This window comes from Bactrocera latifrons, unplaced genomic scaffold (genome assembly GCF_001853355.1).
Source record: "Bactrocera latifrons isolate USDA-ARS-PBARC rearing strain unplaced genomic scaffold, ASM185335v1 scaffold_205, whole genome shotgun sequence".
NCBI lineage: Eukaryota > Metazoa > Arthropoda > Insecta > Diptera > Tephritidae > Bactrocera > Bactrocera latifrons.
The window spans coordinates 385,468-402,530 of record NW_017535575.1 but is presented as its reverse complement, the minus strand read 5'-3'; the positions used below and the strand labels follow the sequence as shown (position 1 = coordinate 402,530).

At 33.6% G+C, this 17,063-nt stretch overlaps 1 protein-coding gene and 1 non-coding gene across 7 annotated transcripts in view; both read right to left on the bottom strand.

Moving 5' to 3' along the window:
* Positions 1–3,104: 3,104 nt before the first annotated feature.
* On the bottom strand, positions 3,105–3,177 carry Trnak-uuu. Its single transcript has one exon. It is a non-coding gene; the product is annotated as a tRNA-Lys (tRNA).
* A 5,352-nt stretch (positions 3,178–8,529) lies between these two features.
* LOC108968152 (homeotic protein Sex combs reduced) overlaps positions 8,530–17,063 on the bottom strand; it is a 76,115-nt gene continuing 67,581 nt past the window's right edge. For all 6 annotated transcript variants that reach the window (XM_018931957.1, XM_018931954.1, XM_018931955.1 and 3 more), the window contains one exon: positions 8,530–9,402. In XM_018931957.1, the coding sequence (XP_018787502.1) occupies positions 9,095–9,402 (308 nt within the window). In that variant the 3' untranslated portion in view covers positions 8,530–9,094. The remainder of the gene's footprint in view (positions 9,403–17,063) is intronic.

The window sequence follows — 17,063 nt, the reverse complement described above, 5'->3', positions numbered from 1 at the left end:
TATATCTCGCTTAGTTTTAGGTGATACGTACAACAGTTATGCCCTTTAGCAACAGCTTCCTGTAGTATAAAAATACAATGGCGACCATAAAACGGCCGATATTGACTATGTTTTGAGTTTTTCACRAATGGATAGTTCAAAATATTTTATGTTTTTAAGCTTGCATTTGGAGAAATACTAATGATTAAATAAATGCGAAAAAGCAGTGCACAAAGTTTAGTTCTTTTTTTTTGCCCATTTACTTGAAATGAAGATTGTCACTATTTAAGCTTAACAGAAAGTAAGCAGAAGTATAAGTCAAGTGAAAAAATAAGTAGGCATATACTCTATAATAAGAAAAGCAAACTTATGACATAAGCTGTCTAATTTTTTTCTTATCAAAATTGTTTTCGAAAATTCAAATTGAAACATTCAATTCCAATTAAAAAAATAATATTAACTTCAGTGCAACCGAATCAAATCAAATAAAATATTTTCTATACAAGAAGGATTAATAGGGTTGGTTTGTATGTTAGCTATACGTTATTTGGTCCGATCTGAACAATTTTTATACTCTTGCAAYCAGTTGCTACCGATTATTATAATTTTGTTCACCTCACGGTTGTACGTATCACTTAAAACTAAGCGAGATAGATATAGGGCTATATACATATATATATATAAATGATCAGGATGACGAGAAAAGTTGAMATCCGGTTGACTGTCTGTCTGTAACTTGAGTTAAAACTGAAATATTATATCTCGATGAAACTTGCTATGTGGGTTCCTTASTACAAAAAATATTTCGAGTTTGTAGATGGGTGTAATCGGACCACTGCCACCCCACATAACGCCTTTAACCGAAAATATAACTAAGCACTAAATTAATATATAAAGCTGTAATTTGGTCCAGAGGATCGTAGGCACCTGTGGACAAAATTTTTGGAAAACTGGGTTTGGCTCCGCCCTCCAACAAGTATAACGTACATATCTCCTAACCCACTTAATCTATAACAACCCAAATTATTAATAACTCTTATCGACTCACTCCCATATAACGGTACTGTTAAAAACTATTAAAAGCGCGATAAAGCAAAAACTAAATACGCCAAAATCATTAAATTTCACCACAGAGGTAGTGTGACAGAGTTGTATGGGATCCAATGCGAAAATTGAACGATGGATTCAGGACTGCCCAYTTTTTAGTGAAATAACATATCTCGAGACTCGACAAATCGATTTCGACAAAATTTAGAACGTGGCATTCTTGTTGTATTCTTATGTCACAGTGTGGGAATACACGATATTGGCTAACGACCACACCTACTTCCCATATAGCAGTATTTTAAATTCCATTTGATTCGTTCAGTCTCCAGTACACAAATTAAGAAGCAATTAAGCTAACGGGATAAAACTTTTCACGAATAATTTCTTTAGTGTGTGCCCCCTTAGGAAAAAAKATTGTTTAAATCCAATAGAAACTGTTCAAGCTTCTAGGTATTTAGATCCCGGTATACATATGTAAATAAAGTTAATCCTTCTCTTATAATGTCTGTATGTCAAAAATGGGTTGAAACGGACAAATATTTCCTTTAGCCCCCATATACCTAATATAAAGATTTCGAACCTCCATTTGACTTTATGCAGGATATATTGGTCAATATGTGAGTTAACTTTAATTTGAAAATAAATAAAAATGAATAAATATGTATATTTAAACAAAAACTCGTCCTAATAACAGGTTTTATGCACCTGAAGGTATTCCCCGGCTTTAATTGTTGCAAGTTGCAAGAGTATGAAATGTTCGGTAATACCCTAACTTAGCTCTTCCCTACGAAGTGAGCAAAATTATAATTAAYTATAGAGTAGAAAATGTTTTAGTGTATACCCACAAGTTGTCTTTTTCAAAAATTCACTCAACTCCACTTTATTAACAATGTGCAATTGATCCTGTTTACCATTAAATATTTAAAGTATAATAAAAATATATAATAGATATAAATAAAAGCACTAGATGATTAACAAAGAGTCGACGAGGCGGTGTCCTTATGAAGCAACGAGAATGAGTCCCGGTGGTTGCTGGTGTATGGATGACGTGATGTAAGGCTCTGGTTTGCCGACAACTCGAATCGGTGAATTGTATAACCCTAGAGTAGCGTGAAGTGTTAATGCGGCGCAGTGTATGAGCGATTGTATTGAACCTGCTCAGGGAACCATCCTTTATGTTGAGTGGGTTTATGTAGAAGTGTATTGAGTTGAGTTGTTGTTGTGTGGTGATTTATAAGTGTGGTGTCATCGGATGCGGTGCATTATGCAGTGTTTACTTACGATGCGACAGTTTTTCCCGGGTAGAGTGAGGGAAGGCTTAACCCATTTAAACAAATACATAACCTTAACCAAGTTAAAGATACCTTTCCTAACATCCAGGAGAATAAAGTCTATAACATTACATATATGTATGTGAAAGAGAAATTGTTCAATTTTAATTTATCTCACATGAATAAAATTATTAAAAATGTTTCTAACTTAAAAGTTCTCCATATAATATTTGATGAAACTCTCAGTTTYGAATATTATAAAATATTTTGCTTCTAAACATAGTAAATGTAATRCACAACTGAAATTAATCTAACTAAGGACTTATTTTTATCTATAAAAATGGCAATGAACAGGAAATGAATCAATAGTGTCGCTAAGTTTTACAGAGGCATCGGAGTTCYCTTAAAACCAACTGTGGTCAGAGTATCCAGAGAGGTCAGAGTTGCCAGAAAAACTTGCCATTACCAAAGTGAACAAAGTCACCACCTATGTTAGCTCAGACATTTGAAAAACTGTCCTAAAGTTATATAAAAATAATGTCAGCGGAAATTTGATCTGTCAAGAAAGTATCCGKAATTTTTAAATAAAACGAAAATTGTTCAAACGAGTATTTRTATTGAATGGATTTATTAAATGTCGCTACTTATATATACATACTTTTAAATAATTTTATATAATTCTAATATAAACAGTCATTGCGCTAACGTCATRATAATTTCATAACTATATCATTTCAATAATCTATATAGTTTCTGATTCATACTTAACTCTAAAACGTATTATTCCAATTAATAAAAAAGTGGTTACGCCCGAGCAGGGACTTGAACCCTGGACCCTTGGATTAAAAGTCCAATGCTCTACCGACTGAGCTACCCGGGCGACAACATAAATTTTGCCACATGCAATTCTAATTGTTGAGAGGGATCCAGTTGTGAATGCCATGTAGTGCTTAAAAAAAAGCCATTCATTCAAACAGTTTGAAAATCACTTACGGAAAATTTGCTTCTTGTCAYTAAACTTTCCCAGCTTCCTGCTATAATAGTTTTCATCATCTAACGGTAGTTTGTATCATCTAATAGTAATTCCGATAGGCGAAGACCTATTCATACATATATAYRTACATAAAAATAACTTCTTATAACGGTTCTGTTTGAAACTACTAAAAGTGCGATTATATCTGATTTTTCACCAACAATTGATTGATAAAACTCATAGTGTTAATAGTGTGCCCATAGGCTAAAAATAGATTAAATCGGATGAATATTTACTTAATATAAAGATATCATACCGAATTTAGTCTTTTTCTAAATTATTATTATGTCTTTGCGTTTAAAAACGACACGAGTTACCCCAGCTCTTATAGACCACATTCGTGCTCTTTTTAATAACTTCGGATTTCTATTMAAAATTTAAGCGTTTATTTAGAAAAACAAATACAATAGTATTATTCAAACACGAAACTTCTCAACCGCTGTATTCGAGCCKCACATTTCGGCCGTTTTTCGCCAATCAATCCAATTTGAAAAGTTGTTATCCCTTCATTGTTTGACCTGRTTTTAGAAGCATATTCTTGTATATATGTAATRTAGCAAATACCTAGCATCACCTTGTCAACATGAATAATTAGCTTAGTCGTCTATTTGGCTGGTTGGCCAGGTTCAAACATACGGGTTTTACATTTAARATTGTCGTAATGGATCTATTTTTTTATCGGCATTCACAATTCGATACAAAAACAATTTCTTATTGTTGCGTTTAGGCAGAGTTTTTGACATAAAAAATCATATTTCAACTGCTTTAATTCATATGCACTCAAAAGTAAGGAACTTTTGAATGTATATTTTGCTTTTGAACATTTTGAGGTGACTTCCTAGAATTCAACTTGCTATCATTTCTTCATATAATATGACATATTTGAGTTAAAAAAATTCTTGTTACGCTCCAAATGAGTGACATGATATGGACGCATGTTCGGAATATTGCCACAATCATCGAATTACGCATTTTCTTGGCAAAAAGTTAGTTTTATACCCAATTTGTAATGTATTTCATTATTTTAAGCTGAAATTCCCTTAAATCAAAAAATAATAAGAAATCTTGGAGATGTTTGGGCGCCCGAATAATTTTTGTGAAATAGAATTTTGGAAAATTTACTATACATATCCAAATATTTATTATTATTGCTTTTCTTCTAACTTCAAAAAGTTTAAGTTGRTCAAAATTTGTGACATTTTAATGAATTGAAGTAGATTTTTTATCCATAATGTGGTTTGCCGCTAAATACTACTRTGAACAAAAAACGGACTTTCGCGCGAAAACCCGTTCGTTAAAATATTTTTTTTTTTGTTTGGTGGGACTGTCAGTGACAGTTTAGAATGCTAGAATGACCTTCGGTAATAATTGTTTGTCGCGAAACAGTGTTTTTGATTGGTACAAATTATCCATCGAGGGTTGAGAACGCGTTGATCATGAATCACGTTCAGAACGGCCTTCAACATCAACTGATGATCAACATGTCAATAAAATAAAGAAGCCCGTGCCTGATATCGACGATTAATATTCTGTGATCTTACTAGCATCGTTGGAATAGTGAAAGGATCAATGAAAACYTTTTTGAAGAAAAGAAAAGTGAAAGCACGGTTTTTTAAAAAATCACTAAATTTTTTCGAAAAACATCGTGCCGCTGACGTCTGTGAAACAATGCTTTCCGACTATCAGGATGTTATGAAAAGTATTATTACTGGCGATGAGTTTTGGATCTATGCTTACGACCCGGAAACAGCCGGTTTTCCCGAATATCATGGCAAAGGTGAGCCGAAGCCGAAAAAACCACGTCAAARCAGGTCAAAAATTAAAGTTATGTGGACAATTTTCTTCAATTATCGAAGTGTGGTGCACTGCGAATTCCTTCCGACCTACCAAACTGTCAACAAAAAATACTAATTGAGTGATATGCATCATTTGCGTGAAGTTATMCGTAAAAAGAGGCCGGAGTTATGGGTCTTGGCTTTTGCCTCTTGGACTGCACTGATCCTTCGCGCCAACTTTTCAGCCAGTGTCGTGCGACAATCACCGTATTCGCTTCAGTTAATCACTACGTGCATTGAATGCTTAGTCGATATATGGGGAAATTTTCATTAAATGACGTTGAATTAGTCTTAGTTTTCAGTTAAAATATGGGAAATACTTCTCTGCGGTCCGGATAACAACTAAAGGCGCCTGTTTATACTAATAAAGTGACCAAARAGGGTAAGAATATAATATATAAACGTTCCTTTTAAGAAAGTAMCMTATTMTTTTGTATGAAATGAAATTTAAATWAAATCTATTCGCTTAGATTTACTATAAAGGCAGTTGTAACATCAGTTAACTCTAATTAGAGATCTTATTCTCAAATGATGTATAACTAAAGAGTGATGTGGTTTTCAAGAAGAAATAAGGATTGCCAATRTAAATTAAAAATTACTTCAGACGAATTAACACCGCGGCTGGGTCGAATAAATTTCAGCAGAGAAGTATATTTTTCCACCACTTTTTGCAGCAATTAGGGTCATGTCAGCAATAACGTACCGCATATATAGTACTCTTCCAAGACGTCAAATGTTTGAGGCTTATCTGTGTAAACCAGCGACTTCACATAACAGCACCAAAAATAGCTTAGTTTTTTTAAACKAACAATCTTGGTGCTCACATACCTACGACACGAGTAATGCGCCCACCAAAATTTTTTTTCATTAAATTGATTGTTTCGGTGGATGTAAGGCATGTATCACAATTTTATTGCATCCAAAGGTTGTCWACTGTACGGCATCTATGAAAATGCATATTACACATTAGAGTAAACGAGGTGCAAAGCCCATCCAAGATTGTTTGAATTACCAACTCTGCTAGGAGCGAGTCGTCGCACGAACCGGTAATAAATTTTCACGATTTACAGCTTTAAAATAACGAAAATACTATAGTTCAGAGTCATTAAAACCAGTATAAAACGAATATAATTTTCATTTATAAGTTATTAGATACTTTTCTACTATATACTGAAATATTTAAACATAAGAATAAAAATAAAAAAACTTCGCCCGAGCAGGGACCTGAACCCTGTACCCCTGGATTAAAAGTCCGATGCTTTATCGACTGAGCTACCCGGGCACATATAAATGTATTTTACGTCCATGTAACTTGTGTCACCACCATTTCCACATGCCCATCTTGCACCATAGAACACCCTTGAAATACGAAAATTTAAATTTTTTAAAATATTTTATTAATTTTGTTCTTTTTGATTTTTTAATCTATCCTTAGCTTAATTTTCTAAGTATTGCATTACCATAATCTTACACTATTTAATCGTATGTTTACTTGTATTGCGCACTACATCCGGGCAATTGATTTATCTAAATTATGCATACGTACGAGTTTGTGTGTACGCACACATGTTACATAATACATATGTAGATAAATATGGGAATATAAACTGAAGTCAGATTGCTAAACTAGTGCGTTCATTGAAATTGTTTTTGAGACATATTATGTAACTAACCACTTTAACTTCTTTACATGGAATGCAGCGTTCTTATACAAATTGGGTTGATAACTGTGCACATACCACACATACACTTGAGACTCACTTAGCCATCTTATATCAATCGATATATTAATCGCTATTTATACTGATATTGCAAATCTAATATGAAACTATTTTTGCCTTACTAAACTAAGATAAAACGATTTTATTGTAGAAATAAAAATCGCAATACAAACAATTTTCGCTAAATTTTTTTAAAATTAACGTTATCTTAACTAAATTACTTAATGAAGCAAGGTTTTCAATTTGTTTTAGACTATCTCAATATACATATTATATATTTCATACGAATGCACTAACCTTATTATTACCGGGGAATATAMATACATGATTTTAGTACAGTATTTCTCTTCTTCAGGTTATTCCTTTGTAAGCAGCGTGTGACTTTGCAATTTAAATAGCTATTTAGTTCATTCTTAACTAAAGAAATATGCTGTAATTTTTATATAGGTCTGGAATTCGCTTAAAACGAAATACATGGCTGACAACTTCATATTTACTAATAACATTGATAAAAAATATGATGAGAACTTTCCCCAAATTTTCACAAAAAKCAAAATTGAGGATTTGTGGCAAAAATTCATAAGTTTGAATATCAGTATATATTTATGTTTTGTCTTATTGACGACTAAACATGACCTGTTTTTCCCGAATTTGTTTTTGTTATTGGTTTATAAAGTAATATTTATGGATTATGAAAGGTTTCTGAAATCACGTGTAGTTAAGCTCAGTTGCGAACTTTGCTAGTGCCCGGGAATTTACAGAGTCAACAAAAACAATTTAAAGCTATATTATATAAAATTTAAAATTTAAACACATACTTTCAATATATACAAACAATAAAAGAATTATACATTACAAAATATGATTTGTACAAAGATGAGTACGCTAACAAATAAAATATTATGGGGTTKACATCCTATTAAATAGAATTAAGTACTGTCGCACATAATACAAGACCTCGGCACTTTTAAAATTGTCAACACATTTCCGCCAGGTTCAACAATAATAATATGTTTTTTGAAATGCTGAAGTTGAAGGGGAGCTGGAACTAATATGATTTAATTTAAACTTTCACCAAACCAGTTAGCGGATCACTGTATTATTCTGTACATTGGAGATTAAACTACGTTTAAATTAACACAGCACTGCCGTCGTTGTCAAGCTTCCTTCATTTTTAACTCTTTATAAATAAAATACAAAATTTAATTTTTAACAATTAAGTTTTCGAAATATACTAATTAATCATCGCAGTTTTGAGTGGACGGCAGTGCTTGTGGTTTTCTTAAAACTAATTGCTTTTCGAATACTGCTTAGAGAATATAGCGGTTTATCATACTGGACGGTTTTCGYAATTTCACGAAAAAGAGGACGAAATGCAAAGTCTTTTGTTTAAAGCTTTGTCAGTCCATTGAGGTACTTATAACTTACAAAGAAGAGGATTTTCAATGTGAACAATATGAATTCACRAGATTCCAAATGAAACGAAATTCCTCTGTTGCTGACCAGTATCATAAACCTGCACGAGCCACTCGTGGAAGTTTCGGTGATAAGTGTCAATGCTCCACGAAAACTATATTCATTCTTAGAGGCTCGTCGCTTGCTTAACACAAATCAGTTGCATTCAGAAATTATCATCGTTGTTCTAGTTTTTAGCTGTCGCTAGCAGCAGCTATAGCAGCAGTCTCGAAGGCATCTACAGCTTTATTGCAACAACAACATTGACAWCTCTCAACAACAATACATATTACAATCACCGACGATTTCGTCCTTGAACTCCAACTCCGTGGTTTCTGCATCTTCGCACAATTGTTTGTTTTCGCAGAGTTGCCGAATCGAGCTACGTTCGGACTGGAGGATGTGATGCTGATGCAGCGATTGTTGTTGCTCGTATTGGTGTTGTTGCTGTAGAAGTTCGTGTTCATGTTGGAGATGCAATTGCTGTGGATGTTCTCTGAAGATAATTTGAGATCAGAACTCTTGTGGATATTTGACACATTCTGCATTGGAAGCGGTGGCAGAAGTGAACAGCGAGTTACCACCGCCAGAAGCGATCCCAACGCCAGCACCGCCGCCTAGGSCCATGCTAGAGTCTTGTGTGTTTTGTGTCTGATATCCACCAGCTGCTACACTAGCTGCTGCCGCCGCCTGATATGGTTCCTGATACAACTGATTGAGTCTCTAACCAGTACCCGAAAAGTGCCACGCGTCCTATGCACTCAAATGGGCAAATTGTGACGGATGAATATCGAATTGATGATAAGGGTGGCCATAAGGACCCATGTGATATGGTACAATATTCATAGAAGCCATCTTGTGCTCTTTTTTCCATTTCATTCGTCTATTCTGAAACCAGATCTTGATCTGTCGTTCGGTGAGGCATAGCGCGTGCGCAATTTCAATWCGCCTTCGGCGGGTCAGGTATCGATTAAAGTGAAATTCTTTCTCTAGCTCTAACGTCTGATAGCGGGTGTATGAGGTCCGTTGTCGTTTCGTCTCGCCATTGGCATTAACAGTACCTGTAATGAAAAATAAAGAAAGGGTTCCATAAAATAGTGAAGAAAATAGTGAAGTGTATTGATAATGTTCAATATAATGAGAACGTGGCGGACTGCCGAAATCACCTAAATGAGTTCGTGGGATCCTTCGTATCCCCGTAATGTTGAAAACCAGTAATTTTTTAATAAAGACACATATATACATATACATTTTGAGAATTTTATGCTAGCCAACTATGAGCTCAGTGAAACGACCCCAAACAGCAAAACATTCAGCCAAAAGCGACATTTGCTAACTTTCCCAGCATTTAAATGAAAAACAAAGTGATTGCGCGTTTGTTAAGCTTCTTCTTCCTTGTGATATTGACTCACTGCCACACATTTCTTAAGCACTGTTGCATTTATTTTTTATTCACACTGCAACTWCAATCGTATATTGCCTTCCGTAGATGCTTTCCACCCCTTGATTGAAAAGCCAATCTTATGTGTATGTAACCAAAAAATGCTTCAGTAAATGGTAATTTTCAGTAAATATGAAATGAGGTGAAAATGGAAATAAACAAATAAAAAAGGTTTACTATATGCCACACTTCACGCCCCCTCATTAGAGTCGACGCGTCTTGTCCTCTTCTTATGGTAGTTAATAATAATAAAAAGGTAAATGTCGATATTATCAGCCGCACACGRGCGACTCTAGCTCTACGGCAAACCTATACCATAAGGAGCGAATGCTTTACCGTGTTGTTTTGTGATTTATTCATTGATGCTATATAGTTAGAATACTACGAAAACTTAAAGAGTAATCAAGTCTTTAGTCTAAATTGCGCCTTGACACGTGATTTTTTGTGAAAAGAGCATCATGTCCAAAGTTGAGAAATCGCAAACCATAAATCGGGTGGTACGCGCCCACCTTATGGGTTAAAGGTTTTTCATGTATCAGTCTGATGTATTTTCAGGTAGATGGATTATGATAGTATCTCTCAAATGAATGAAAAGACACTCTCTTTTATGCCAGCTATTAAATATTATTCAGTCCAAATTAACAGAACTAGTTTGCATTTGGTGCAGATATTGGTGTAGGTCTAGAGTAGGTGAAGAAAGCTTGCACTCGTTTCACTAGTGTGATGTCGTTGAGTGATTGTCGTTGGTGCGATGAACCTCTCTCGTCGCAGGGTGTATTTCAGATACATAATTCTAATTGTCGATTACTCAAATGGCTGTGAACGCCTGCTTACGCCTTCCAACACCTCTGTGCAAGTATGTGATATAAACAGCGAAAATGTAAGAAAGAGCAAATGAGACTATGAAAAAAGGCGAGCGAATATATAAATGTATTGAATACATACAAATGTATATCGMGCATAACTCATGCATGTATAATATTTGCTAATAGAACGAAGTGCTTTAAACATAGCTTTGTGTGGACATGTGTAAACAATCTGGTCTGTAAATAATAATTTTTATGTTAAGTTTGTACACTTATTAGTTCGAGATTGTACAATATGCTTTTTGGGAAGCGCTCTTTTGATTTTGAGCAAACAACATTCATGTGAATTCTTTACTGATATCACAACTTGAAATTACGTGCATGCTTGCATATACTTTACATCACATCATAGACAGAATAAAGACGCATTTATTTTGATGTTAAAATAAATGTATGACATTTTGTACATCCTCTTAAAATTTCGGGATTTTTCCATAAACTTAATAATTATGGCATTTCGTGTTTTAGTCTTATGCTTTTCCCTTTACGAATAAAAAAGGTAACCAAAAAATAACTTAATTTTTTTCCATTTAAATTCTGCCGGCGAGTATTTTCTTTCTTTGTTTCTGATAATAAACACGATAAAATTCCTGTTTCGAAAATTAAAACAATAATATTTTATCGGTTCCAATTCTGATTCCGGCAAATATCGGATTCTACGTCGATCCTGTAAATCTGGTAAAGAAATCACAAACCTATATTTGGCTTAATTCTTTATGGATTAAATATATGTATGTATGTGTATATGAAATATAGAACACTATACAAAAGGATTACAATTCGAAGAATGGTAAATGTTCAGGAGCCAGAGGACGCAATTAACACAAAAGTAGACGTAACGGCGATTTACCAGTTAATTAAGATAGTGATCGCAATGGAATTTCCTATTTGGATAAATAAATTGAAAAATATTGATTATGATCTTTTTGAAATGCCACTTTTTTGTAGTCAGTATGCAATATATTTCAATACAATACAAAAACTCATCACATTCTTAAATACATTAATCACATTCTTAATTAAATTAATGTAATGCATATCACAAATTATTTATTTTAATCTGAATTGTAAGAATGTGTCACTGTTTATAAAAAATCAATAAAAAGCTGATAGCGGTGTAGGTCTTGTAAAGGAGTAAATAGCCTTGAAAAGGTCACTTTCTCACATGTGGTATCAATCCACGAATGTGTGCATACGTAAATATGTTTTTATGAACACTAGCCGGTCTTTGTTTTGACGCCAAACCGCCAAACATGTCGAAGCATATCAATCAGAGGGAAAATCTAAATGGAATTTCCGATTAAACTTAAAATTAATTACCACTCATTTAATTAAGGTGCATTTGAGTGTGGCAACCGCATCACGTGTATATAGTACATATTTACATACCCGGTATGTTTATACAAATGCACATGCCATATGGAGTTGTGCAACGCGCAGAGAAAGAACCGAAGGACGAAATGAGAARCAAAATTAACGCACACGCCTTTATTGCTATGAATTACTCTACTTTGTGCACTATTGCATATATCCACACACTTACACATATGCATTATAGTTATTTGGTGTGCACTCTTAGCATTTTATTTCTTTTATAAAAAGACATGTGTGGGGACATGTCCAAGAGCGCGCCAAAAATAGTAAATGAAAATGGAAATAGAGAGAAGGAAAGTGGAAATATTGGTACGTACACATGTTTATTGATAGAACATACATATGCCCCAGCCGCAATCTATGTGAACGGGTTAAAACTAATGACCAAGTCAGCAACGTGTAGACAGTAACCAGACGCTTGGCAAAACAATCGGCGAGTAGACAGAAGAAGCAAGAAGAAGATTGACAACCACTTCAGTGGTCACAATCAGCGGGAGCATCTACATATTTACTTGTKGTATGCGGCAACACATGAACTACAAGTTCATCACTCATTCGCTATTGTTCGTCGGAACTGGTGAATATCCGTCYGTTGTTCAACATGCATACATACATRTACACATACATATATATGTTATATATAAAAATGACAGAAGGCTATTATTAATTCTAAAGGCGAAAWCGGGGGAAGTTACTAAATTGTAAAATATTTAATAATTTTAGGATATAATAGGATTGAATGTACAAATAATAAGCTCGGAAGAGCTAAGTTCAAATATGATATTTCTTTAAGATTGTTATAGGTCATTGACTCACTTAGTTGTATTGTCATATTTTACATCGCGTCAGCGAAAACTAAGACATACCTGACATAAACTTAACCGAAGGGGCTAAGTTTAATATATAGAGATSATGAGCAAAACGTTAATCAGAGGAACGCAATTCATTATATTTATTAGGAATATGAGGCTTAGACCAATTCTTTACATAGTCAGCGCTAAATATTTTAAGAAAACTGGTACACTTAATTTCATTAAAATGTCACACATTTTGACAAACATAACTGTTTAAAGTCAGGTGGAAAGTAAGAAAACACAGCCTGTATTAAGGGCAGAGAAAGGTTAKGGGATTTTGCATTAGTATGGAAATTGCGCTGGTATATTCAAGTATACACGCTGACCTACATGCGTTTGTTAGAATAACGTGAATCAATATATAGTACATATGTACAGGGCCGGCCCGAGAGAACTTACCGCCCTCGGCAGAGGCGAAATTCTGCGCCCCTTCTTAGTCTACTTTGTCTGAATAAAAAAATTTATAACCTTTGGAAATTATGAAGGTCTTTTTAAAGRTTTTAAAGTTATGAGGTATATTTAAAGTCATAAAGACCAACTATACATTTGAAGTTGTCCCAAATACAAATTTATGTCTGAGAGTGTAAAGCCTGCGAAAGTTTTAACCGAAAAATAAAAGCAGTTCAATTCAGTTCTTGCTTACGAAAAAGTGATAAATTATTAAATGGACATTTGTTTTGATTTAGAGTGAAAAAAATTAATGGAACATCACCACAAACTCAAACAAAGACTTCGATATATATACTTAAGAAGGTTTTAATTTTTTGCATTGTGGATAAAATATAAATGACTGAAAAGGAGAATAACGTTTCAAAATGTKAATTTTATTTAAATAGTAGATTGTATCGACTCTTTGTGTCCGAAACACTTCCCACAGTTTCTAAATGTTATTTTTGCTCTTTTAAAATTGTAGCGTGCCTCGTCCAGCATCGGGATTTTCAACAAATTTTTCATATTACTATGTATTTGTACAAAATAACTAAYTGAAATCAGCCGAAAGCCTTTGATGCTAGCGCTGCGTACTTTAGTTTATTTAATAATTTGTTTATTATGTAAGCTTTAATAAAATAAAAAACTGATTGAAATAGTTTAAAATTATAAATAAAACAAAAAATGAAAACAGGGTAATTTCATTTTTTCCTAAATAAAGCGGAAATGTTCATACACAACTGTTTGGTAGTAGTTCAAACGTTAACACTACTGAGACAGAATTGAATGTGAGAACATTTCAACCGACATTCTTTTGCACGCGTTGAGTTGATATCAATAACACTGAATTTTAAAACTTCTCCCAAAATTCAATTGGGCTGAAAACCGTAATAGTTGCAATGATTATTAMAAACTTATTTTAATAAGTAGTTAGACAAAAAAGTTAATTATTTAAATATTTTCGTGCCTTTAATTTAGAGTTCGTATCGCGAATTGACTCATCTTCCGCCTCATAACTGAATTGTCTTTTTTTTTTCTCAAGCGGACTGGTACAGTTTCTGATCGAAAGTACATATGTAAAAACATAAATATGTGTGCAAATCGACGAAGTACTCGCAATCAACGCATATAGCAGTATATGTACGCCATACAACAATAACTAATAATTGCTACTATTAAAAACATTAATATTATATAAAAATGAAATAAATAAAGTGAATTTGTAAATTATTTCATATTTTATTTAAATGAAATAAAAAAATATAAATATATCAAATATGTAAAGAAGATTTGTAAAAATGTCGCTCTAGGCAATTGCCTATATTTCTTAGACTAATTTTATATATTTTCGGCATTAAACTGCTCAACAATTTCAGTTCAGCTAATTTTGCTAAGCTATCTTTCATATTGGCCTATATATACGGTAAGGTTTCTCATGTACCCATATGTATATGATAAGTCCGGATGTTTGAAATCCTGATATAAATATTTATGTTGGGGCTAGGGCAAATTTTTACCGGATTTTATAATTTTTTTTTTAATTTTTTTTTGTTGTTTTTTTACTATATATGCCTCACTTTCCATAAAAAGCCAAACACTGATATCCACATCTTCGATACCTGGGCGCTTAAATAGTTTGATCCGATTTCGACAATTTTTAGACTTCAGTTGGAATACTTTAAAGGCACTATTTGTGCAAAATTTTATGCAAGGCTCAAATGGAATTGAAAATAATGATAAATCGAAGTATGTGTGGTTGTGGTTCATTTTTACCATAGTTAACAAAATAAAGTCAGGATAATGTTAAGCACTGACATTTTCAATGGAATGGGTTGAGCAGTACCTGAGATTTAGAATTTCAGGTAAATGTTGTCGATGCTACATCTACTACTACATCTACTACTACTGTTTAATGTTTACACCGATTCCTAAAAACCCTTGTGAAATTTAACTGATTTTGTTATTTGGGGAGCAGTCGTGGTTACAAGCTGGCCAGTTGTCCCCGAGCACCTGGAGAGTAAGGACAATGCATGCAAAAAAGTCTAGCTTTTATTGAAGTATGTAAGTTATTGTATAATGAAATGGAACGATAAATTCACCGACTATTCACTCTGGAAAGCTGCAAGAAATATTAATAAAGAAATAGAACATGTAGCACCATTAAAACTAAATGAAACTGCATTTGCCAAAATGAATGAACAGAAAGCTGCCGTATTTGCAAATCAAGCTTAGTATCCACCTCTCAAGAAATGTAAAAACTTCATATAAAAAAACGCGTAACAAACGGTTAAGTAGCTTCCTGCGATAAATTTACTTGTGCTAGTATGCAGATCTAAAGAAATATAGTACTAATTTTTAATAAATTTTTTCAATAAAATGCGAATATGGCAAACAATTCAACAATTGTTTCTTGAAAGAAATTCAAAGTAAATCGTTAAAATCGTCCTTAATTAGTTAAAATCATTATTACGAAGTATATTTAGTTTTGAAATGTTGTATAAAACTTTAAAATCATCAACAACATTCCTTAAATCGGAATGAAAATATTTATGTTACAACACACATACATACATACATATTACGCACAAAGTTTATTTTCTTTCGTTTATTCTCTCTTGCTCTTCTCTTGGATCATTCATAATGCGTAACCAGCCGTCAAAATTACTTGAAGAAATAATGTTTTTTTTTCTTGAGCAATTACTTGAGAGCTGGATACCAACCTTCATGTGAGAAACACATTTACGTCTAACGATGGGTATGAGATAAACTGTGAAAATTGTTGGTAGGAGCCACACATCAGCATTTCTCCTGTTACTATTAAATAAATTATAAATCTCATCGGAAACAGAAKACTCAAAAAAGCACCTGGGTACGATTTAATATCTGGAGAAGTATTATGCAATGTACTCTAGAATTATATAAAAAAAAACTTGTAAACATTATAAACACCCTAAGATACGTGCATTCGCTTTGGAAAGTATCTGAAGTCATGATGTACCTAAGCCGGGTAAGCTAGTACACGCTGTTACATTATATAGACCAATCTTTCTGCTGCCAGCCTTATATAAAATCTTTGAGAATGTACTCATAAATATTCTCAAACTAATAGTCGCTCATAAACACCTAATACCAACAAATCAATTTGGCTTCCGTGACCACCATTCAACAATTGACCTGCTACACCGAATCGCTAATTTCGTTGAAAATACAATCGATAAACAGAACGTTTGTACGGCGGCCTTTTTGAACGTGTATCAAGCTCTTGAAAAAGTTTGGCATACGGGTGTACTGCTTAAATTGAAATACATGCTACCCAAACAATTTTGTGAAATAATTTCTTCGTACTTAAAAGATAGATAATTCCGCATTAAACAAGAGGTTGCATATTCAAGCTTGCAACCGATAGAAGCCGGTGTTCCCCAGGGAAGCGTGTTGGAGTCAATGCTTTATTTGCATTTCACCAGTGACTTCCCATCTGATTCGAGTAATACGACAGCGACATTTGCCGATGACTCAGCTTTGTTAGCAGCTGGAGAGTCAACTTCAGCATCTAGGGACGAGTGCAGACAGTCGTCAACGCAATTACTAAGTGGGCATCTAATTAGCGCATCAAATGAAACGACACCAACTCAATTCATGTGGACTTTAACTTGAAAAAGCCGGCATATTTTCCAATTTAGTATATAAATAACATTGCAATACCACATCATAACAGTGCTAAGTACCTGTCAGCAGCATCACCTTAGATGCTAACTTAC